Here is a 26,346-nt window from a genome sequence, read left to right as displayed (position 1 = left end):
GGTGTGCAAGAGGCAGCTGATCGATGTTTCTCTCTCACTGATGTTTCTAACTCTCTATCCCTCTCCCTTCCTCTCTGTAAAAAAAAATCAATAAAATATATATATTTTAAAAACTACTGAAAAATAAATGAGCGAGAGCCTAAAGGTAATAACATCCCAGTAGCAACAAGTACATATAGTATCTTGGTTCTAATATTCTACAATATGTAAAAAAAAATCAATAAAATATATATATTTTAAAAATAACTGAAAAATAAATGAGCGAGAGCCTAAAGGTAATAACATCCCAGTAGCAACAAGTACATATAGTATCTTGGTTCTAATACCATTCTACAATAAAAGGAATCAGGGATCCTTAGAGAAAGAGCCGATTCTTAGGATTGGGGACATACAAAATGAGCCTGGAGTACTAAGAAGAAAGAAAGTGCTTTAAAAAAAAGGAAGGAAGGAAGGAAGGAAGGAAGGCCGGCCAAAAGTACACAGCCAACTGAAAGGGCTCCTGAAATCCAAAACTGAAAAAAATTTGAACAAAATAAAATAGTACTGATACAAATATTTATGAGTCCATACTGATATAAATAAATGATTGAATAAATGGGAAGGAAGAGACAAATCTCCCATGGAGAATTCCAAATAAATTATGTGGATATTCTCCACTCCTGAATTATGAACTCTGCAAAGGGACTTCCTCCTAATAAGTACAGTATAAAAGGAGTGAATAGGGGAGAGTAACTTGACAAACACTACTTTAAGCAGATGACGGAATTCAATCTCAATGTGATGTCATTTTTATAGTCTACTAGAGGCCTGGTGCATGAAACTCTGCAAGAGTAGGCCTTCCTTCCCCAACTGCCGCACCGGCAGGCACCCGGGACAGGGCTTCCCTTGCAGCCCAGCTTCATCAGGAAGGACGTCCAGTCTATTAGCATATTACATTTTTATTATTATAGACTAGAGGCCCAATGCACAAAATTCATGCAAGCATAGCTGGCTGCCACGTGGCCCCATGGCCCCTGCCCCCCACACTGGTTGTTCCAGAAGGTTGGTCTGCCATCCGGTCTAATTGGCATATTAGTTCCTTATTATATAGGATACCCTTGATTGGATGCCTGTGATCTTCCTCTCTAAAACCCCTACCACCAATCTTATCATGAGGAAGACATCAGACAAATTGCAACAAGGCATCCTACAATATACCTGACCAGTACTCTTCAAAACTGTCAAGGTCACTGTATTAGTGTGCTAGGCCTGCCATAACTAAGTACCACAAACTAAGTAGTTTAAATAACAGAAATTTATTTCCTCATAGTTTTGGAGGCTAGAAGTCCAAGATCGAAGTATCAGCAGGGTGAGTTTCATTCTGAGGTCTATATCCTTAGTCTGTAGATGAATGACTCCTCCCTATGTCTATGTTACTGGGGAGATGACGAGACCTCGGTTCTTGTCTTCTTGATAGAAAGGTTTCAATCAAGAGACAAAGTATAGAAAAGCAAGCAGTAATTTATTGACCGCAGCAAAAACACACTTAGGACAGTGAAACAAGGACCATTTCTCCTCTGGTTGCAAGTCTCATGTGGTCTCTTAGAGGCTAGGGAATATGTGCCTGTGGGGGAAGGAAGGGGAAGGGAATGAATGAGTGTGCTCCTTGGAGGGAGAATGCACCCATCATCTTCATTTTCAGGAGGTTTTAAAGGCTGGACATTTAGGGGAGGTCTTAGGGGAGAATCAATAGAATATTCGTCAGCTTTTTGCTGATGCACCAAAATGAGATTTATTCCCTTAATCTGTCTACCCTTGGGTGTGGTTGGAAAACTGCACTAATTGGATTTCTGTTATCTGTCTCCCTGAGTAGGATGATTCAAGCTATTGACCCTCTGGCTGGAGAGAAGTACATTTACTCTTAAGTGTCCACGATTCAGAGAAGATAGAATTTACTAGGCGGCTGCAAACTGCTATTTAACTATCTGTCTTAGTTTCCCTACCTAGTCCACTTAACCCTGGAATTTTCCTAGCTTCTTACTATTTTATATCTTTACATGCTCTCCCCTCTGTGTCTTAATCTTCTTTTCTTGTAAGGACACCAATCGTAATGGTTAGGGCCTACTCTAGTGACCTCACTTTATTTCTTTATAGACACTATCTCTTTGCATTGCTTTTCAGAGTTTTCGGAGGGAGAGAGAGAGAGAGAAACAAAGGAGAGAGAAACATGGGTGTAAGATACTGTCACATTCTGAGGTACCAAAGTTAGAATTTCAACATGAATTTTGGAGGGATACAATTCAGCCTGTAACAGTCACTGAAAACAAGAAAAGCCTGAGAAATGGTCACAACCAAGAGAAGACTGAAGACACATAATAACTAATAACTAAATAATTTGGTATCCTAAATGGGGTCTTGGGACACAAAAAAAGAACGGTGGATTAAAATTTAGGAAACATGAATAAACATGGACTTTAGTTAATAATGTGTCAACATTGTGTCCATTAATAATAATGTATCCATTAATTGTGCAACAAATGTATCATACTCATGTATATTAATAACAAGAGAAACTGTGTAAAGGGGGTTTGGGTTGATTACTTGGGAATTCTGTACTATCTGCTCACTTTTTCTGTAAATCAAAAACTGTTCTAAAAAATAAAGTCTATTTGTAAAAAAAATAATAATTAAATATAGTTTCATGAACATCTGAAAAGAACTGACTTACTGTTGTTACTTTCCCAATAGCCCCAGGATGCTTTACAAAGTAGTCGCACGAGTGAGTCCTTATAAAGTGTTCTGGTCTGTTTTTATTGCTTTTGCCTTGCTGCATTCCAATCAGAAATTCCAAGTTGTTTTGCTCTTTTATGAGCTAACCATCGATAATCAAAATTTGTCAAGTGCCCAAGGTGTTCAGATGACAATACCCTCCGCAGGATAATACAACTAAAATATTGGACACTGCCTCTTCCACTAGTGAAACTTCATACATGATGCCCATCACTGGATAAAACAAGATTACAAACTAAGGAAGCTAATTATAGTCAACAGGACGCATTTGCCCTTGGCTGCGCCTGCGTAGTCAGAGCTGCACAGCGCAAAAGGTCCAGGTCCGGGTCCTCCGCCGCCTCCGCCCCCCTCGCAACCCGCTCCCCACAGAGGGTTCCCACTGCGCACGCGCAGTGCTTAACGGCAGGTCAGGAGCCCCAGAATTAGTCCCTTCTCATCCGAGAAGAAAACTCTCATAGTTGAGAGAAAGGGGTGGTGATCACTCTCCTTCATGGCAACATTTTCTTTTTATCGAGAGGACCGGTTTGATTCACCAAGTCAGGCAGACGCCGCGGCTTTAAGGGGATGAGGTCCCAGCGGTAGCGCCAAGCAGCGTAAGCAGCCTACGTGTTTTAAGTTATGCTACCTTCGCCACAGAAACCAAGAAGTTTGTAACGGCCCGGCAAGTCCCCACGCGTAATTGTTTTCCACCACTTACTCACTGTGATTCCGGAATACGGTTGCCGCCACCGTTCCTGCAATACCTCCAACCCTTTCGCTGCTTCTACTTCTTCCCGAACAAGACAAGATGGCGCCCGAGTGGTCTCACCCGGAAGTAGTAGTAATAACATCCGCCTGTCATCTGAAGCCGCACAGTTCCTGCCTCCTGGTCTTTGAGCACTAGACGGTGCCCGGTTTACGTGTTGCCGCGCCATTTTTATTATGGGCAGTACCACCTGGTCTCTGGTACACGCCGCGGAAGTGTCCGAACATTCCTGTACATTCCCCTTAAATGTCGCCAGCGCCATGCCCGGCCAAGAACTTAAGTATTCTGTGCAGTGCGCCCTGCAATTTTTTACTTTAGCAACGCGATCCTCCTTCAGGGGTGAGGGATGTTCTTCCCTAGGAACACTTTAGCTTCGGAAAAGGGGGCTGAGTTTGCGGCACTAGTTTCAGACTACGGAAGGGCCAAAGGGTCAAACTGGAGAACTGGCCCGTGGCTCGGAGCGCCTGGAGCGGCGGGCCGGCCTCGGTCTGGCGCGAATTCCTGGCGAAAGGCGGCCTTCGGTCTCACAGCGCCGCCGAGGGCTCCGCCTCAGGGCCCAGACGGTAGCGGTGGGGCCCGTCTGGAGGGTAGCGATGGCGGGGACCTTAGCCGACCCCGCAGCGGTCACTTTTTGTTTACCTCGAGACATCGCGCCCCCTTCCGGGGACACGGGCTCAGCGGAACCTCCCGCAGCAAGTCCCGAGGTTCCGCTCTTTCCCGCTGAGCTTTAAGGAAAAGTGGCGGGGAGGTCCAGTTTCCACCTCCCAGCTGCAAGATGGCCCCCAGAAAGGGTTCAGGCAGCGCAGTTCTTGGAGTGGCATCCTGGACTCCGTGTTGTTTTACTCTGAAACAATGTCCAGGGATAAAAAGTATCGATTTCCAGGCCAGCGTCTACAAGTTACAAGGAAAACCAAAATGTTCCGAAGATACACTATCCATTTCTCAACGAAGTCTTGGAAAGTGCCTTGCTGGGGAGTGAATGAATGAAACTTGTGTGTGACCGAAGGAAGTGCACCAAGTATCTAAACCAGCCGTGGGCAAACTATGGCCCGCGGGCCGGATCCGGCCCGTTTGAAATGAATAAAACTAAAAAAAAAAAAACCGTACCCTTTTATGTAATGATGTTTACTTTGAATTTATATTAGTTCACACAAACACTCCATCCATGCTTTTGTTCAGGCCCTCCGGTCCAGTTTAAGAACCCATTGTGGCCCTCGAGTCAAAAAGTTTGCCCACCCCTGGAAACTGTTCCATTGAGAATGGTGCAAAAGACATGCAAGTGATAGTAGGAATAAGGTAGCAAGACTACACGGAGGTAAATGTAGACGCCATTGACATGAAAGCTAGTCTTCCTTAGTAAAACACAGGAAACCAAGATGCTCCTGGGTGAGATGTGGAATAACGTCCTCCATAGCGAAACCTCTGCGGGATCAAGTCCCAGGGGCTCTCCCGACAGAGCTTCCCCCGGGAGAGCCCGCCGACGGCAGGGGCAGCGGGCTGCGGAGGCCGGGGTGCCGCTGGGGATGCCGCCCTCCACCCTCCCCGCATGTCCGCTCAGCGCGCACTCACTGCACAAAGACCGATACAGGTTTAAAAATCACTTTATTAATCTCTGATTTTGCTCTGTGATTTTCTTCACTTTCCAAGTTTTTTTTTCCAAGTTTACTTTTCTGAGAAACATTCTTTTTTAAAATATATATATATATTATTGATTTTTTACAGAGAGGGATAGAGAGCTAGAAACATCAATCAGCTGCCTCCTGCACACCCCCGGACTGGGGATGTGCCCGCAACCAAGGTACATGCCATTAACCGGAATCGAACCCGGGACCCTTCAGTCCGCAGGCCGCCGCTCTATCCACTGAGCCAAACCGGTCAGGGCCTGAGAAACATTCTAATAAGAAAAACGTTCTTTCTCTGTAAAGCCTGATCGCTAGTGAAACTTTCATATGTTCCTGCTTCCTATAATCATCATGCAGTTGTTCTCTTGTTTCCCTAGTGAAGTTGAAGCAATTTTCTGAAAGATTTCTTTTTCATCTGTGCTTTCCAACTGGCCAGCAAACTGCAGAGCCACGTTTTTTTCCCCTTTGTCAAATGATCAAATTAATATTTTGAACGATGGCCCCAGTATGGGCCCATCATTTTGGACACTTACTGCTAAATGTTGTTCCCCGTGCCAGTTTCATGAGCTGCCCTCAGCAGTCACTCCCATTTCGCTTTCCCTCACCACTGTCATCTAGGATTTCCCTGTAACGTTACGATCTTAAGGAGGCATCAGGCATGTATATATATGCATTTCTCAGAATGCTTTTGCGTCCAAGGGTTTGAACAGCTGTCATGTGTGTGATCTGCTGCCGGCTGGTCATTGTGCACCTTGACCAGAAAGTGCTGGGCAGCCTCATCTTGCCAGTCTTGACTGACACTCTCGCTTATGACCAACAATCAGCAGACTTTACAAATTAAATTTCTTAACTTCTCCTGTTTGCAAAGTGTTTGAAGGAGAAAGTTCAAGGGGAGGATATGTTCAAGTTACTACTTTGCATTATGGAAACAAGTTATCCTCAAGGTAAAATGGAAACATGTTAAATAAGATGAGATATTGAAGAGAAAGAATCGGGACATATTCCTGCTTCTCAAGAGTTAAACCTTTACAGTGTTAAGTTCCATATCACATCCCTTTTGAAATTTAAGAATAAATATCATTTAAAGCTGTGGTATATACATGCACTAGAATATTATTCAGCCTTAAAATGAATGAAATTCTGAGACATGCTATGACACATATGACCCTTGAAAAGATTATGCTAAGTGAATCAAGGCAGACCCAAAAGGACACATACTGCATATTTTCACTTACATGAGGTACCTAGGATCGGCAACTTCATAGAGACAGAAAGTAGAATAGCGGTTGCTGGGAGTTGAAGGAAAGGGTAATAGGGAGTTATTTAATGGGTACAGAGTTTCTGTATGGGATTAGGAAAGGGTTCTAGAAACGAATGGTGGTATTTGTAGAACATTGTGAATGTACTTAATGCCACTGAATCATACACTTAAAATGCTTAAAATAGTAAATTTTATTATATATTTTTACCACAATAAAGCATATAATGGAGGATAAGAATTATTTCAAGCTAATATGCTACAAGCAAATTATTACAAATTATAACTTTTAATTCTTAAGTACTGTTGTTACTTAAGCATCTCCTAGAAAGTTAGTACCAAGTATGAGGAGGATATAAAATAATAATTACTTTGGTTATTTAACAATGAACCAAACTGGTAATGGGCATTTGGGCCAGACTGGAGAAAGTAACGTAAACCTACTACTGTATGTTCACTGAGTGGCATATTCTTACCTAAAATCTTTTGTGATTCAAGCTACTGTACTACTTCTGTATTTAATTCACTTTTATAATGTTGTAAGACATTATTAGTGTTCACCCATATCTGATTCTCCATAGACACAGCACACAGAAGACAGCAATTTTCTAAGTCCTTTTAAAGTTAGGGAGGAATTGGCAAATTAGTTCTGGCCAATAACCTGTGGTTTAAGTGATGACTGTCATTTCTGGACCTGACGCACTGTAACATCAACCAAGAAGGCTATATCCTATATAATAAAGAGCTAATATGCAAATGGTCATCACACCCTCCCACCATCATGCTGTAACTGCTCAGATACTCAACACTGGAGAGAAAGGAATGGGGACCAGCCAGGCACAAATGAGCTCATGAGAGAGGAATGGGGACCAGCCAGGCTGTGGCCTGGGAGAGGGACAAACCACCCCCCTCCCCCTCCGCAGTCCTGGGCGCCAGTGGCTGTGCCTACGCCTGTGGCCCGGGAGAGGGACAAGCTGCCCACCCTACAGTCCCAGGCACCTGTGGCTGCAGCCAGCCCGAGCGAAGCTGGCCCAGGTCCTGGGTGCCTGCGGCTGGCCAGAGGGAGGGAAGCCCGGGTCCGAGTGCCTGTGACCAGTTGGAGGAGGGAATCCTGGGTCCCAGGTGCGGGACAAGGCAGAAGCGGTTAGGGGCGATCAGGCCAGCAGGGGAGCAGTTAGGGGTGATCAGGCAGGCAGGCAGGCATAGGTGGTTAGGGATATCAGGCAGGCAGGCAAAAGGGTTAGGGACGATCAGGCAGGCAGGCAAGTGGTTAGGAGCCAGCGGTCCTGGATTGCGAGAGGCAGTTGGACATCCCCCGAGGGGTCCTGGATTGGAGAGGGTGCAGGCCTGGCTGAGGGACACCCTCCCCAGTGCACGAATATCATGCACCGGGCCTCTAGTATTTCATATAATGTAGCTACAGGTTGGTATATTCTCTCTCAGTCTGGATCACTGAGTTATTTCATGGGAAACGGTGGCCAGAAAGAGCCCCAAATCAGCAAAAGGCTGCAATGATCACAGAATAAGCTGCTAAGATTCTGAAGTAATTTGGTAATACAGCATACATCTAGCTTCCCCTGACAAATACAGATATTGGTAATGGGAGTTGGGTGCTGCTCAAAGAACCAAAACTGTGTGGCATTGGCTTAGAGGTTGGTTGGTATACATAGCTAATGCTGGAGGCTAGGAACACAGCACTTCACATTATGCAGTGAATTTGATATCACTCTAACTCACGATAACCTGGGAGGGAGGAAATGTACCTAGTGAGTTTCGAACTAAGGGGAAAAGTTGAATAATAAGAGTGTTGTGGGGTGCTATTTGACACATTTGGTAAGTTTATTATAAAGCTGGAGCTCAAAAAGAATGGTTGATTTGTGAAACCTGAAACTAAAGAAGAGGTGACCAGAAATTCTGAGCCTCATATGGTTGTGATTTTCACCTCCAAGCAGTAGGAGATAAACTTGAGAAAGCCTTTAAGTGACAAAGGATTATTAAAACTCAGCCTTGCAGCAAAATTCATAACTAAGGGGTAGACTTCGTATTTATTTTGGAAAAAAAAAAACTTCAATGGATTAATTAAGGGTGTGGAACCTTAATTATTTTCCTCACTTGGAAAAAAAAGTGCCTGAAGATGAAAATGTGGTTAACAGGATGGCTCTCCCTTTAAAACTTATAGACAGAATATACCTGCCCAAAAAGTCAGGAGAGATATGGAAGTAGGAAATCAGAGAAATATAGCCAACCCAAGAACTACTTGTCTTAAAAAAATGGTATGGTTACTGGCATGTAAATCTGACTGGAAGCAGAAAAAGGCCTACTTTAAGAGTTGTACTGAAAAATCTATATACAGTGGGGCCTTGACTTACGAGTGTCCCGACTAACGAGTTTTTTGAGATACGAGCCGTTTCTCGGCCGATTTTTTGCTTTGAGTTGCGAGCTAAAATTCGGGTTACGAGCCAGCTTCAGATACCCCACTGCTAGTTGGCACAGCGAACGTCACAGTGAACGCCACAACATCAGCCCAGCATCGTGTGTCTCACTCGTTCACTGTTGATTTGACACACGAGTAATCTGAGTTATGAGCTCCGTCACGGAACGAATTAAACTCGTAAGTCAAGGCCCCACTGTATATAAAAGCTTAAGCGACCATTACGACTGGTCAACCAAACGCTCAACACAGGATCTGACCCCTGGTGGTCAGTGCGCTCCCACAGCCAACCTCCTACAGCCCCTCCCCCAGGTCGGCCTCGATTGGCCCCAATCGGGACTGGGCGAGACCGCCCCGATAGGCCCGATCGCCAGCCAGGCCAAGGGACCCCACCTGTGCACAAATCCATGCACCAGGCTTCTAGTAAATTATAAACCTTGGCTAAAAGAACTTGTGACTGTCTTGAACTTAAGAAAAAGACGAAAAAAAACTTCCCCAATTATCTAGGAAATAGACTGAAATAAAGCTATGTATTTCCCAAGGATGGCATATTCCTCAACAGCCATTCAGTTGTAGTCAAGGAGGATAATAAAAGATCCTTCCAGAAGGTGGAGTATGGAGTCACAGAGAACAATGGAGAAGGGAATTCTTGGTGAACAAAATGGACATTCCCCATAACCAGAGTAAGAGACCCTGATAATATTTCTATTCTTCTTCCCCATCTGAATGAGAATATTTATTGTGGTCACGGTCCCCCCAGTTCCACCCCTGTACAGTAAGTATATGGGGAAACAGAGCAGACCCTTTTGGTTCCTGGGTCTCCAGACCAGTGGAAGCAACATCCAGAACTGATGTAGCTCTCCTAGAGCCTGAACTTAGCAAATAAAACTGCCTGGATGGGACTTCGTGTTTTTTTGTTTGTTTGTTTTTAAATGTTTTGATTTTTAGAAAGGGAAAGGGATAGACAGAAACATCGATGAAACATCATTGTTGAGCTGCCTCCTGCATGCCCCCCACTGAGGATGGAGCCTGCAACCTGAGCATGTGCCCTGACCAGGATCCGAACCTGTGACCTCTTGGTTCAAGGGTCAAAGCTCAACCACCGAGCAACACTGGCCAGGCTGGATGCGACTTTGAGGCTGTATCCCGTAAAAACAGAGTCACCATGTTCCATGTGTAGAAAGAAGAGTGAGCTGAGTATTTAGTGACTCTTCCCACACTTTTTTCCTGAACCCATGGAAGACCTACTCTTTCCTACCCATCCCTACTTGCAATTAGGCCGAGACATGTGACTACTTCTGGCCAATGGTTGTTGGTGACACCTCCAAGATGAAGAATTTAATCGCCGGTGCAAGACATTTTAATGCTCACTTTCCCTGCCATAGTGTGAGGCCTGGTGTTGAAATGATAGAGCCACAATCAGCCTGGATTACAGTCATCAGTTGGAAAATAGTTGCCTTTACAATTGCCAAGACTCACAGTGGACCCTGGGTGAGAAATAAACTTTTGTTGTGTTAAGCCACTGGGATGTTTGGTAATTTGCCACTGTGGCATAACCAGCCTATCTACATACAAATGGGAATGCAAACAGTTTGGGTATTTCTGCTTGAGAGCAACTTTAAAAATGTATGAAAATACATTTTTCAGGGAATTCATGAACCTCTAAAATTACATAGAAAAATCTGGTGCATATATTTTTCTGAGAATTTTCCTTCTCATCTTCTACAGGAGAGGGCTCGCAAATTAAAACCCTCCTCTTCCCCCAACACTCATAGTTTCCCTTTGGGAATAGCAGGACCTTAATTCCTATATGGCTCTATGGGTAATGTTGCTTGATTTTTCTCCATTTCATTTGCCATTTGATATATCTTTTCCTTACTCTTCATTTCTTAGGATGTCTGTTTCCTCCCTTCTTGGAGATTTCTATATCCTGTGTTCAGTGCCGTATCCCCAATGCCTACTACCACAGCAGGTATTCAATAAATACTTACTAAATTATTAAACAAATGAAAGATGGGCTATAACTTTCCTCATAATCTCAAAGAGCTATATGACCCAAAAAAGGTTAAACACAGTTAAACAAAATATTACCTAATGAATTATCCTGCCTAAGTAACTCAAACATTTCCAGAAACATCTGAAAGGATGAAGACTTACCTTTGGTAGATAATGAAATCTGAGTAAGAGTAGCCCATTTAAAATATTTTATTCTGAAACCATGAATTTCTAAAATATGAAGAATGTTTTGAATTTTGCTAAGTAAGTAAATACAATGTTGATAGATAAAATATTCTACTCAGTAATGTGCACTGCAAAAAACTCCAGGACCAATCTTGAAGTATAAAGTAAATAAGAATTTAATATTTATTATGCATGTTTATACAGGAACATCAAAATAATACTCAATAAGTTATTTATTTTCTAAAAACACTGCAAAAAAAAAAGATAAAACCGTAGGAATGATATATTACCCAATGCTACTCAAAATTAAAAATATAGTTATCTATCTTTTAAATAGATTTGAATTGATGAATTTTCACATTAACCAAAACATTTTAAATATCTAAAAATAGTCTTTCTTTATACACTATATATAGATGCTCAATTTTATTGCACATAACATATTTGGTTTAGGCTTATATATCAGGTAACATGCAGATAAATAAATTATGAATATGAATTTAAGGAAAGTAGGCAGGATGTTATTTTATACTACAAAAATTAGATGAAAGTGATACATTATACAGCTTAATCTTCAGGAAATTTTATTTAGCTATTGTATAAAATCACTTAGTAAAATCACATGCAAGCTAAGAGCTATTAAATATTATATTGCAAAATAGCTCTGTTGGCACATTTAAAATAAAACAGGTATCAATTGACACCATCTACCACTCTCTTTAGCCACCCAAAAGGTGGTCTTCACATCAGGTTTAAAAATATTAAATGACAAAATCTTAAATATAGACACATACATGGTTATGTCAAAAATATTCACATAATTGGCACAATCGAAATTTTATTTTAAATAGGGAAAAAACAGGGGACACTGGGATTAGACATACCTTCTAAACCAGTTTCTAAATAAAGCTAGTAAAATTTCTGTTTAACTTTTTAAATTCATTTGGCCAAGCACTTATGGTTGGTGTTTTGAAGATCTGTAAACATTCTCACTTATTTGTACTGTTTCCTGAGGTCATCTGGAAACTATCGTTATTTTAGTAGCTTCATAATTTTGTACCCCTACAAATGTGCTTTGGAAATATTAAAAATAAAAACAAAAATGTTAATGCAGACCCATGTGTAACTTAAAATACTTTCTCTTGTTACAAGAGCTATAATTCGAAAATTCTTAGGTTTCAAAATTAAATTTATTCCATTATCAACAGACCTGGAAAAGCATTCATAAATTCCAGACCACAAAAAAGTAGATTTTAGAATTAGCTCATTTAACATTATGGAAATGGAAATAAAAGTATTCTATTTGTATGTTACTTATGGGATAATGTCTAAAACTTACATAGGTCTCTCCATTTTAAAACATGTTAAAATAGTGTCAGCGAGGTGCCTGACCCATAGTGGATGTTCAATAAATATATACATAATGAATAAATGTGAAGTTAAGCATAAAAACTACTGCAGTACTTCAGTACGGAAGTAATGTTCTGAAGCTACAATGTATCACTCCCTCAACAAAGAATCAGTTTTCACTGGTACTCAGAATAAAGCTTAAAATATCCATTTGATAAATACAGCACTGATGCATTTTCTGGCATCCTGTCAATGAAAGGAGGAAGTAGGCACTTTCCTTGATTCTGGGCCTTAACTATCACTCACCATCTCTGACTTTAGCTGTGTAAGGGATAAGCCAAAAGGCAACAGAAAAGAATGCTCTCTCTCCTTCCTTCCTTTCCTCTCCCCTTTCTTCCTTTCCCTTCCTTTCCTTTCATTCCCTTCCCTTCCTTCTCTCCCTTCCTTTGTGCTTCCCTCTCTCTCTCTCTCTTTCTTCTATCAATGATACAAGAAGCAGGTGACCATCCAATGAAAAGTACATGCCTCTTCGTAGTATCTTTTCTAGGAGCAAAATGAGGTGACAATATTTACATTTGGGGGAGTGGATGGTAATTGTCATTACCAAGTTGGCTGACATGAATAGAGATTTCACTAGTATTTCTAAAAAAAATTCACTGCTCTGCTACTGATTTCTTCAATGTTAATGGATTACAATTAAACAGAAATACTAATTTAAACACTGTTTAAACTACCTTTTATAAGACAAACAACCTGAGTTTGCAGATTAACATATATATTTTTCCATCGTTTTACTGTTAAAAATCAAGAAAAATACTACTATTAAAATTGCAACAGCTTAAAAATAGAATTTGTGCCATGACACTTCTTTAAGTTCTGCATTTTGTACATTATCACAATTCCATTCATCCATGTATCAAAAGGCAGCACTGGTAACCCTGATAATGTTATATACTCGCACATTAAAAATAACCAAAGTCGTGGTTAAATGGTTCCACAACGATCTCCAGCCACTATTCTTTTCCTTACTTCCCCAAAGGAGAACTGGGAGTAGGCACTTATCCAGCACCTTCCTGTAGCATCGTCTGTTGGCACTAATGATTAGGATGCTTGAACCACGCAATTATGTATTCTGACTCAATCAAGTGACACCAAAATAGCGATTATTTTTTAAAATTTAAGCCCAAGCAGTGGAAATATTTTCATGCCAAGTTTTGACAGCTTAATAATTTGTATTCTAGGGGAAAAACTATATTATCTTTACTATTTAATTATTTAAAAAGAAAATCAGAAATGCCAACTTCATGCCCCATTAAAATAAAAGCTAAACTCACTTGAACTTATTAATGATGTTTGCTGAATACAAAGTGATCGCAAAACCCTAATACCATGATTTGTATTTACTGATCTAGAATTATAAAGGTATTTTCTACCCTGTTAAATATAATAGAATATAATTATCATTTACAAATTTAATTAGGTAATTTATATTTCAAAGATATCCTATGGTCTCGTATGGATTAACAACTTCTATTATCAATTCTGAATGTAACAATTATCTATAATTATACTTTGACCTTGCCTAATCACTTGCAACTCCACTATGAGTAGGTTACAAATAATATGTTGATGAAATATTTCAATATTTTTCTAGTTCTCAAAACAGCAAAGCAATAAGCTAATCAATATATTGATTGCAAATCCATATTACTGAAGTTACAGCAATACCTTTCTATATGTCTGAAATCATACAAAACATGACAAGATCACTATGCCAACTGTATACATGTATGTGATAGCAATGTTTCCCATACAGCAGCATACATATACCACTGGATAGTCCTGAGATGATTTTGAGTGAATTGCTACAGGAATGAACAATATTTCTTTAATAGTTATATATTTATTTTAAGGTTTATTAGAGAAAATACAACTAGCACATAAACGGGGCTACAGTTAAAAACTAAGGTTAAAAATTTTAAGTAAATAACGGCACAAGAGATACATATATATCAGAAAGGTGGTATGTGACTCACATTTGGCTAACACTGTTTCGTTTTGTTGTGTGATTTGAGAGAGAAAGGGAGAGAAAGAGAAATAAACATTGATCGGCTGCCAAACGGGGATCGAACTCTCAGTCTTGTGGTGTATGGGATGATGCTCCAGCCCACTGAGCACCCGGCCAGGGCTGGATAAGTTTTAAGGAAGGATCTGATTTAGCCAGCATCATTTCTGAATGCTTGTAATAATAAGCCACATCATAAAGGAGTTTCCTCTACTACTGTAAATTCTAGTTTTGTTCCAGGACAAACATTTTAAAACATGTGTTTACGTTTATTTAAAAAATATAAATTTGAAAGCACTGACTAAATTTAAGTTACTTTAAAAGGATTCACCCAAATGGTAAAAATGTTCAGGAGCATTTGAGGGACATGCTATTCCTACAGAAGAGAATAGACTACAAAGGCACATTGCATATTATAGCTATCATTGCAGCATTTAAATAAAAGTGATCTAAATAATCATTAACCTTAATAATTAACAACTAATTAAAATATTCTTTCATAAAAAAGAAGGTACGCTTGTGCACTAAGTGCTCTTGATTCTGGAACCTCCTGCACATAAGTGTCACTGACATGGAACCACTGGCCTGGCGATTCACTATCCGGTTCTTTCAAACCTAACAAAACAAAAAGAAGTATAATTTTTACAATAAGTGTGTTCTTTCTTTACATTATAAGCAATAAGATATCACAAACTAGATTTATTTAATGCTAGATCTTATTACATAGTCTGTTTCTCCTAAATGAACTAACTCTTTAAAGCATTAATAATAGTATCATTTTACTTGAAAAATCTAGTGAAATATTAGATAGCCTTGTAAATATTTATTGTTTCAGGAAAATCATTTTCACTAAAAGAGAAAAAAACAAAAAACAAAGTTAGTTTGCGGATCCATAAGCAAAGTTAGCAAAATTTCAACTCCAACTATATTCTGAGACCTGGTGTCTTCAGAAATTTTGTTATTATTAAATAAAATGCCACCTCACTGCAGTACATGACTTGACAACTTGAAAAACTGTGCCACTTTACAGCACCTAGAAGGGCACAGTCTTAGGATATTTAAGATTCTTTAAGATTACCTAGTACTCTTAAATGTATTTCTCACGCAACATTAATAAAGTGAATCCACATGAGTCATCCATGAAATAACTTGCCTCTTCCAGAAAAGGAAGAATAAATTCATTTGTTTTTAAGAATAAAATAAACTTAGGATAACATACCAGGTACACTTTTCTTTCCAGTGATCTGTTCCAATAACTTCCTGGAGTGGGTTCTCACTTTCACATACGCAGTGTAGTGGCCTCCCCGCATTGAGCCGCTATGTTCCACTATGCCGTACAGGCCATAGAGAACTTTCTCTCCCGCACTTACATTCTTCAGACAAAAATAAGTTAGTAATGTTTAGTGAAATGCTATTGTAAGGAAAATTAAGTCAAATGTACATCCTGCTTAACATAAGAGAACACCATATTAAAAATACACTGAGATGCTTTTCTGCACATATTAGACTGACAAAATGCAAATGCTTCACAACATCCTCTGCTGGATGGGCTGTGGGGAAGAGTACTCACACACACTGCCGGTGGGAATGCAAAGGGGTCCAGCCCCTATGCTGGAATACTTAATGTTATCAAGCTAAATTACATATGTGATACTCTTGGATTTATCAATCCTGTTTCTAGGACTCTCTCTCACAGGTACATAAGCAAAATGTAAAAAGATATGCACCACATGACTAACTGCATAATTATTTGTATTATCAAAAAATTGGAAGAGGCCCAAATGTCCATTAACTGGGGACTGGTTGAATAAACTATGATGCAGCCATACAAGAGTGTTATGCTGCTTAAAAAGTGGAATACCAGACTATCTCTAAATACTGCTTTGAAATAATCTCCAGAATATAATGGTAAGAATAGGTAGAAAAAAGGATACATATTATAAGTTATGATTACTTAAGAGGAGAAATCCATATATACATACCTATCTACTTACATTTTTTAAATAACTAGTAGAAGAATAAACTATAATTTTTAACAATGGTTATCTAGAAAGGGAGGGAAGAAACAGATGGAGAAAAGCTACACTTGTTTAAATTTGCTTTGTACATTTGATACATTTGACTTTGGAACTGTGTAAATATTTTATGTAATTATTAAACAAAATTTGAGAATTTTGAATTTAAAAACAGTCCCTAAAAATCAAAATAAAAAAATTAAGCAAGTGAAGAATATATCCAGTTGGTGGTATAGTCATTCAGAGAGGAACCACTAGGGTAAGGTAAAAAAAAACCCAGAAGCCAATTTGAAGTGGCTTTCAGTAGCCAACTATTAGCCACATTAGACACATATATTAGAGCATGAATAAAAGAAAAGTGTAGTAAATTAAAACTTATCTGATGTGTTTAAAACCATGAACTCATAATGATAAATTAATTGATCACAGTTTGAGAATGCTAGTGAATTCATTATTCTGAAAACTAGTTTAAAAGGGAGACAGGAAAAGAATTGAGCATTTACCCTGTCTTTTCTATAAGAACTATACCGTAAGATGACTAAATAGATGAAAGGAATACCTCTTTATATAGAGGTTATCTAGTAAATAAATGAAGAAGAAATGAGAAAATTAGAATATCACCATTCTGTAATTCTTAATGAACTCATGAATCTAACATTGAGCATCATTGGCCACTATCACAAAAAGACAATTGTCATTCTGTGCCACCTGACTAAACACTCGCCATGAAATACACTTGCCAGAAAAAAATTAAAAAATAAATAAGGAATATCAAACCTGAATCTGTTCAAGCTTCTCCAGATCCAACTATCCAACTGCCTACTTGTAGTAAATAAAGAGGATAGCCCTAGCCAGTCTGGCTCAGTAGATAGAGCATCAGCCTGCGGATTAGAGGGTCCCTGGTTCGATCCCAGTCAAGGGCACATGCCCGGGTTGCAGGCTTGATCCCCAGTAGGGGGCATGCAAGAGGCAGCCAATCAATGATTCTCTCTCATCATTGATGTTCCTATCTCTCTCACCCTCTCCCTTCCTCTCTGAAATCAGATGAATAATCATTAAAATCTGAATTATGGGAATCTACATGAAAGATGGTCTACTTTCTTCAACAAATAAATTATGAAGAGGGAAGAGAAGGGGAGAGAGATGGGAGAGAGGAACTGTATATTAAAAGAGACTAAAAGACATTATCCAATTATAATGTGTAGTCCTTAGTTGGATATGAATTCATTTCAGATTTTTCATTTATGATATAATTAGAAATATAGACTCTAGATGATATGAAGAAATTGTTTATTTGGTTTAGTGTGAAAGTGGTATTGTGGTTATGTTAAAAAGGAGGAGTGATTCTTATCTTTTAGAAATACATAGTGAAATATTTTTTTTTAAATATATTTTATTGATTTTCCACAGAGAAGAAGGGAGAGGGATAGAGAGCTAGAAACATCGATGAGAGAGATTGATCAGCTGCCTTTTGCACGCCCCCCACTGGGGATGTGCCCGCAACCAAGGTACATGCCCTTGACCGGAATCGAACCTGGGACCCTTCAGTCCGCAGGCCGACGCTCTATCCACTGAGCCAAACCGGTTCAGCCATAGTGAAATATTTATGAATGAAATGATGCTTCAAAATAATATAGGGGTGTTAGATGAGTTTGTGGATGGGGCAGGACTGGCCATGTATCTGAGGTTTTAAGGCTAAGTGATGGGTGCGAGAGGTTCATTATACTGTCTTGTCTATTTCCGTCTATGTTGGAAATTCTCCATAATAGGTACTTTCAAAAATATGTTTTCATAAATTTGATACAGAGCTTGTTAAGTCTCATTTTTTTTACCGCATTATCAAATTCTGAGTGTTAATAACTGACAGATAGTGCTGATATTCCACAGATGAACTGGATTCACTGAAAAATTGCATTTAAGTTTTTTTGTGTGTTTGTTGATTTACCTAATCATAAAATCCTATTGTCAAAAATATATATTTTTTGTTTTGATTGATCAATATATGAAAAATATTAAGTTCAATAAGTATTCTCTTATATACCACAAAACCTAGACTACTAACCAGTAATCATGAACAGGAGCTTAGTTTTTTAAAAAAAGAAAGAAAAGTATGGCACAACAAACAATCATAGAATACTTTAAGCATATTATTTGCAAGTCAATTAAATATTTTAATAATATACTACACCTTACAAGTAGCAGAACAGAATGGTGCTAAATCAAGTATAAGTGGAAAATCTACATGTCTGTTTACTTTGCGAAGACTTGATCCAGCCTAAAAAGACAAAAAAAAAAAAAATTTAATGTGACAAACTCAATCTAAATTACTGTTTGTTAATTAAAACTAAAAGAGGAATCCTAGAAGTTTTTTCATAGCTATAAAAACATGATTAATAAATAGTCCAAAATTGATATATGACTAAATTTTTATTTTATAATTAGGTTTCATGAACTGTTATTGCAAATATATATTTTTATGCGCGTTTTTACTATAAACAATATGGGAATAATTACTTTCACTGTGGCTTTTCAACACTTAGAGAAAAATAAATTGTGGCTTTTCAACACTAGGAAAAAATAAATTCAATGTGATAAAACTAAGCTATTTCATAAGCTATCATGAAAAGATATTCAACTGAAGAGTCAGGGGCCTGGTGTCCTAGCCCTGACTTAACACCTAATTTGACTCTAGGCTACCTCATCTACATCAAGGCAGAAAATGGGTATAAATGGTTTAGAATAGATCCTTTTCAGTTTTAAAATTCAGTGATATTCATTCATTAAAACAAAAAGCCTGAATTTGAATACTTAAATCATTTTATCAATAAAAGAAAATGTTATATATTATATAAATCAAAATGAACCTTCCTGTTGTCAAATAAGCTCTACTCCTTTCTCTATTTTTAATTGCTAAAGGCAGTACTTGAAAAAATGTACACTTTGCATTATTTAATGATAATTAAAAACTAGCTGATAGACAGTCAAAGGTATTGGATAGGAAACCCACAAATAGAAACTATTGGAATCAGAAAATGCATAAATCTGAATTATATGAGTAGACAAAAACCGATGCAACCTTTCATGCAAGGCTTTCATGACTTACTCCAAGGACATCATTTTAAAGGAAAAAAAGCTTATTTTTTTACCAAAATATACCCACTTACTGATTTGTATCTTCAAGTGATGTTTAGAAGACTTAACCTGATATCTGATGTGAAATCATGAGGTCATGCCCCAGGAGTAATTATTTAATCTGTTTTCAATTTTTTTTTTTAAATATATTTTATTGATTTTTTACAGAGAGGAAGGGAGAGAGATAGAGAGTTAGAAACATCGATGAGAGAGAAACATCGATCAGCTGCCTCCTGCACATCTCCTACTGGGGATGTGCCCGCAACTCAGGTACATGCCCTTGACCGGAATCGAACCTGGGACCCCTCAGTCCGCAGGCCGACGCTCTATCCACTGAGCCAAACCAGTTTCGGCCTGTTTTCAATTTTTTTGCCGTGTTTTTTCTCATTCCCCAGGAGTAATTATTTAATCTGTTTTCAATTTTTTTGCCGTGTTTTTTCTCATCAGATGACCTCCATAAGCATCCAATACCAGCACTGCCTGAGACCCTTTCAGTCTAATGTGTCCTCCCCAGATAGCATGTTGCTGTTGAGAAGCTACCCCATAATAGGAAAGACTCTATAAAGGGATTTAATATAAGATGAATCTCTTTTCCTTCTTTAAACTTTTTTTTAACTTACAGTGGACATACAATATTATATTAGTTTCAGGTATACACAGTTATTGGAATATTTATATAGTATCTACCACAATAAATCTAGTAACTATCTTGAATCTTTTTTTCTAGGGGATGACTTTTGGAAAATACCTTGCCTTATATTTGGGCATATGCAGCCTCCTGCCTTTTTAAAATTTTTCTTTTAACTGAATATCATAAGTATTTTCCCCATGTCATTAAAATATAAATATGATATCCTGCATATTGGACAATTGTGCCAGGCCTCACAGCTGACATGATCTATAATGACCAAGATACAAATTTTTGTGTATATCTCTAATTCCTTGGAATAGGTTCTTAGAAATGGCATTACTTAGTCAAAAGTAATACTTTTGTTCAAAATGTTTTATTCAAAACATTCCTCAATATCCTTGAACTATATTATTAAATTACTTTCTAGGTGTGTCCAACTTACACCCCTACTGTTGAAACAAGAAAGTGCCTATATCTCACTGCATCCTTAACACGACCATATCTGGGCCAATTTGAACAGAATAAAAAAAGAATCCTGCTGTCATTTTATTTTGTATTTGTTTTGCTGGAAAGGATGGACCTTTTTCTTCATATTTTCTTGGAATCTTTACTTTTTCTATGAACTGTCAATTCGAGTTCTTTACCATTTTTCTATTAGGGTCTTGATATTTTTACGATTGATTTTTAAGAGTTATTTATATATTTACAATGCTAATCATTTGCCATATTTATGATGAAGATCTCTCTCCTGTTTGAAACTGGCCTTTCCGTGTTGTGGAGGTTTCATATACAGCTCTGAAGTTACTACAGAGAAATAGGCTTTCAGAGACAATAAAATACTAGAAACAGAGACATAGAGTCTGCTCCCTAAAATTCCCAGTCCTGGGAACAAGAATGTGGCTTTGCTAACATTACATTTAGCCTGAGAGCAAGAAGAGACCGAGATGTCTGTAAATATTTCCCTTTTAAGGGCATGAATGCTTTCTGTAAGTTGTTCCTAAATAGGGATAAAATGACCATATATAAAACAACTGGCACATCATGCAATTAGCTTCTCAGATCTGGCATGACCCTCTCTTGCTCACACAGGGTCACTACAGACACACACCTTCCATTAGGCATTCTGATGTAGGGAGACATGATACATCTGCTCTCCACGGCCATTTCATTTCTGTTAAGTTTCTAGAATCCTGGCTACAGAAAATCAAGAACTTAACCTAATCTATTTTTGGATAGGATGAAAGTGTAGAGGAAAATCTCTTCTTGCCCATCTGTGGCCCACCTGAAATGTTGCAGATATACTAGTATATGATCAAAGCTTCCAATCTTTTCCCTTGAGATTTCTTTCCTGGGTTTTATACTTAGAAAATCTTCCCAATCAGAGATCAGGTTTATACTTAAGTTTTCTTTTAGTCTTTTGATAACTTGTTTCATACAATTAAAAAAAAATAATATTTTTGAAAATAGTATTGATATATGGTATAGAGGGTAGCTATAAACTTTTATTTCCTTCAACAGCTATTTTCTTTCCTAAGTCCTTTACTAAATAATACAGCCCCCTTCCCAACTGTTACTTTATTATCATAACAAAAGAACTTTAAATTATACTCATGTTTTATTTGACAATTCTGACCATACTGTTTTACTTACACAGTGGGGCTTTGACTTACGAGTTTAATTCGTTCCGTGACGGAGCTCGTAACTCAAATTACTCGTATGTCAAATCAAAAGTGAACGAATGAGACACGTGATGCTGGGCTGATGTTGTGGCGTTCACTGTGACGTTCGCTGCGCCAACTAGCGGTGGGGTATCTGAAGCTGGCTCGTAACCCGAATTTTAGCTCGCAACTCAAAGCAAAAAATTGGCTGAGAGACGGCTAGTATCTCGAAAAACTCGTTAGTCGGGACACTCGTAAGTCAAGGCCCCACTGTAGTTTTATTTTAAAAACCCCTTCTAACTTTTGCAAAAATGTTTTAGTATCTTCACTTATTCATTCTTCCAGAATGTTAAAATCATTTTATCAAATGTAAAAAAAATAAAAATGAGTCAAGGCATTGAATTAAAAATACACACACAGACTGGCCGGTGTGGCTCAGTGGATTGAGCATCATCCCATGCACCAAGAGGTCACTGGTTCCATTCCAGGTCAGGGCACATGCCTGAGTTGTGGGCTTGATTCCCAGTAGGGGGGCGTGTAGGAGGCAGCAGATCGATGTTTCTCTCTCATGGAGGTTTTTCTCTCTCCCTCTCCCTTCCTCTTTGTCTAAAATAAATAAAAACATATTTTAAAAAAAATACACCAAAAAAGGAGAAAAATCTGCTACATTAAAAATATTTAGGTTCCCTCTCACTGTAGAGTCCTACAGTGATGGAGACTGCCTTGGACTAGCCCTTTTTGTACTCGGGCCTAGTCAGCCATGGCCAGACCTCACAGCCCTCTCACTGGGATCAAGAGAACTCAGAAAGGTGTGTGCACTTGGCTATTTCTTTACTTCTAAGTGTTCCTTCCTCCCCCGCCCCCCCAAAGGTTCTTAAAAATTCTTATTTTCCATTGACACACACAAACACACACATGCCATTTGGGTTCCTACCACCTAAATCTTCAAACATTGTGAATAAACAATTTTAATTAGAAAAGTCTGGTAAACTATTATGGCTGAAAAAGCAGTAAATCCCATATGACAAATTTTTAAATTCAGGAAATTAGTGCCTAATCCTTGACAGTATTTTACAAGACTTAGGGCTCTATAAAACACCTGATGGAAATTACTCTAGTGCTACGAAAGGAACTTTTACCTGATGGAATCTTTTAAGGTGGAGTATTAGGATAACTGGAACAGCAGAAATAAGCAACTGCTTCCTGGCATTAGTATAAATCCCTTCTGCTTTCTTTTCTGTATAAAATATAATAAATTTATTTGCAAGATTCCATTTCATACTAATGGAATCTACCACATAACATAGTCAACATTTATATAGAAGCATCATATCACATTTTTTTAAATATTAAAAAAGACTATTAATATGTGTAGCTATATGGATGAATCTCAAAGCATTAGGCTAAGTGGCAAAGAGGCCAGAGACAGAAGGCTATATATTATATGATTCCATTTTTTATGATATCCTGGAGAAGGCAAAACTATAGGGAGAAGAATCAGATTAGTGAGTGCAGGGATTAGGGAATGGGAGAGGAGATTAACTGCAAAGGAGCACAAAAAAACATTTTGGGGCAATGAAAATGTTTTATAGCTTGATGGTAGTTACAGGACTGAATACGTTAGCAAAACTCATTAAACTGTACTAGTACACTTAAAATAAGTTTTATTGTATGCAAATTATATACTATGTGCAAATTCAGTAAACAAGACTTTTTTAAAAGAAATAAAAGAGAAATTAGACTTCTGGTTACAGGGTACCTCTACTCTTTCCAAAAACACTAAAATGAAAGATTTTTTTAAAAAGGCACTCCCTTATATGAACAAAGAATAGGTGAGGTGACACTTGCAACACAATTTTAGAAGCTGGAAAGAAGATGATCTAGTAGTGACTTAGGACAATGCCCTCCAGCCAAAGACCACCACAAACACACCTGCAGATGATAAAATTGGCTCAACATGTATTGCGGTGAAAGGAGAGGTCATATGGGAACCACTGGGGCATTTCAATAAGAGGTTGTTAGAAAGGACTTGTGATAGGATTTGAATATGATCAATTGCATATTTAACTTGGGTTAATATAAACTGGTATTTCTTCCTTCTCCTATTTAGATATTTTCTTAATTACTAGTGTATTAAGCACATCTTTCTTCTGATGCTTTGACAACTGGGGCCTTGCTGACACTGGAAGGAGGGCCTCTCCCAGAGCTAATTGCTAGAGTTAGTGAATATTAAGTGTGCCTTTCATATGCAAACCAACCAATCCAAAATGCACAACCCAACTACCTCCTTTACCTAGCCTGCAATCCACTTGCCCTAATCATATCATGACCAAGTTCTAGACAACTAGCAACAGTCCCTATAACCCAGAGCCCACTAAAATATTCAAAACTAGTCAGTCTTAAACCTGTTTATCACGCCTTGCCCACTCCTTCCCTTGGAAACCACAATAAAGTCGCTTGCCCTAGTTTCCCCCTTGGCTGTCTTTGCCTCCTGCCAAACCCTGGTGCTTCCCCATGTGCCCTCTATTCTTGGGAACCGTAAGAAACAAAGTATCCTCAGTGACAACCATATCCTGATTTTTTGGCCTCACAATTCCTGAATTAAAAAAAAAATCTAGAGTATTGCCGACAACAATTAAGGCTTAACTACAACAAGACTGCACACAAAGACCACAAGGGGGTGCACCAAGAAAGCATAAAAAATGCGGAGACAAAAAAACATGACAGAAATGGAGGATATAGAGCTAAAAAACGCACTTTTAAGGTCTTTCAATAATTTTCTAGAAACTGCCGATAAACTTGATGAGAGCCTCAAGAAATCTAATGAGACCCTCGATGTTGTGATAAAGAACCAACTAGAAATTAAGCATACACTGACTGAAATAAAGAATATTATACAGACACCCAACAGCAGACCAGAGGAGCGCAAGAATCAAGTCAAAGATTTGAAATGCGAAGAAGCAAAAAACACCCAACCAGAAAAGCAAAATGAAAAAAGAATCCGAAAATACGAAGATAGTGTAAGGAGCCTCTGGGACAGCTTCAAGCGTACAAACATCAGAATAATAGGGGTGCCAGAAGATGAGAGACAGCAAGATATTGAAAACCTATTTGAAGAAATAATGGCAGAAAACTTCCCCCACCTGGTGAAAGAAATGGACTTACAGGTCCAAGAAGAGCAGAGAACCCCAAACAAAAGGAATCCAAAGAGGACCACACCAAGACACATCATAATTAAAATGCCAAGAGCAAAAGACAAAGAGAGAATCTTAAAAGCAGCAAGAGAAAGAGACTCAATTACCTACAAGGGAATACCCATACGACTGTCAGCTGATTTCTCAACAGAAACTTTGCAGGCCAGAAGGGAATGGCAAGAAATATTCAAAGTGCTGAATACCAAGAACCTACAACCAAGAATACTTTATCCAGCAAAGCTATCATTCAGAATTGAAGGTCAGATAAAGAGCTTCACAGATAAGGAAAAGCTAAAGGAGTTCATCACCACTAAACCAGTATTATACGAAATGCTGAAAGGTATCCTTTAAGAAGAGGAAGAAGAAAAAGGTAAAGATACAAATTGTGAACAACAAACATGCATCTATCAACAAGTGAATCTAAGAATCAAGTGAATAAATAATCTGATGTACAGAATGAACTGGTGATTATAATGAATCAGGGACATAGAAAGGGAATGGACTGACTATTCTTGGCGGGGAAAGGGGAATGGGAGATGCGGGAAGAAACTGGACAAAAATCGTGCACCTATGGATGAGGACAGTGGGTGGTTAATTAAAAAAAAAATCTATATTTTGAATGAAACTAGTCACCAGGAATGAGTATTCTCTCCATTTAGTCAAGGCTAGAGGTACACTGAAAATTTCTTGAGAGTCCCCCTTTTTCCCAGTCAACTAAATATAGATATTACGTTGTTAGTTTTATAATACACAATTATTTAAAACCTTCAAATTTATATCTTACTAGAGGCCCAGTGCACAAAATTCGTGCACAGAAGGGGGGGGGGTCCCTCAGCCCAGTCTGCACCCTCTCCAATCCAGGACCCCTCGGAGGATGTCCGACTGCCAGTAGTTGGACATCGCAATCCGGGACCGCTGGCTCCTAACTGCTCACCTGCCTGCCTGCCTGATCACCCCTAACCCCTCTGCCTGCCAGCCTGATCACCTCTAACTGCTCTCCCCTGCCGACCTGATGCCCTTAACTGCTCCCCTGCCCACCTGATCATCCCTAACTGCTCTCCCCTGCCGGCATGATAGCTCCTAACCACCTGTGCCTTGGCCCCCGCCACCATGGCTTTGTCCAAAAGACGTCCGGTCTATCTGCTCTAATTAGCATATCACCCTTTTATTAGTATAGATCAGTGGTTCTCAATCTTCCTAATGCCGCGACCCTTTAACAGTTCCTCATGTTGTGGTGACCCCCAATTTCATTGTTATTTTCGTTGCTACTTCATAACTGTAATGTTGCTACTGTT

At 38.7% G+C, this 26,346-nt stretch overlaps 2 protein-coding genes across 6 annotated transcripts in view; both read right to left on the bottom strand.

Moving 5' to 3' along the window:
* The window catches only part of PNISR (PNN-interacting serine/arginine-rich protein), a 26,952-nt gene extending 23,374 nt beyond the window's left edge, over positions 1-3,578 (bottom strand). For 3 of the 5 annotated variants that reach the window (XM_014543920.1, XM_005871463.2, XM_014543919.1), the window contains exon 1: positions 3,467-3,577. The gene's annotated coding sequence lies outside the window, so the exon portion shown is untranslated. Of the gene's footprint in view, positions 1-3,466 lie in introns of all 5 variants that reach the window. The other 2 variants (XM_014543921.1, XM_005871464.2) reach the window with 2 other exon arrangements.
* Positions 3,579-11,203: 7,625 nt separating this feature from the next.
* Positions 11,204-26,346, bottom strand: part of USP45 (ubiquitin specific peptidase 45) — a 63,075-nt gene continuing 47,932 nt past the window's right edge. The window contains 4 exon segments of the mRNA XM_005871462.2: positions 11,204-15,036; positions 15,641-15,794; positions 18,625-18,711; positions 22,997-23,094. Of these exon segments, the coding sequence (XP_005871524.1) occupies positions 14,906-15,036; positions 15,641-15,794; positions 18,625-18,711; positions 22,997-23,094 (470 nt within the window). The 3' untranslated portion in view covers positions 11,204-14,905.

This window comes from Myotis brandtii, unplaced genomic scaffold (assembly GCF_000412655.1).
Source record: "Myotis brandtii unplaced genomic scaffold, ASM41265v1 scaffold343, whole genome shotgun sequence".
Taxonomy (NCBI): Eukaryota; Metazoa; Chordata; class Mammalia; order Chiroptera; family Vespertilionidae; genus Myotis; species Myotis brandtii.
The sequence above is the reverse complement of the archived record's forward strand: the minus strand, read 5'-3'. Positions and strand labels throughout refer to the sequence as shown.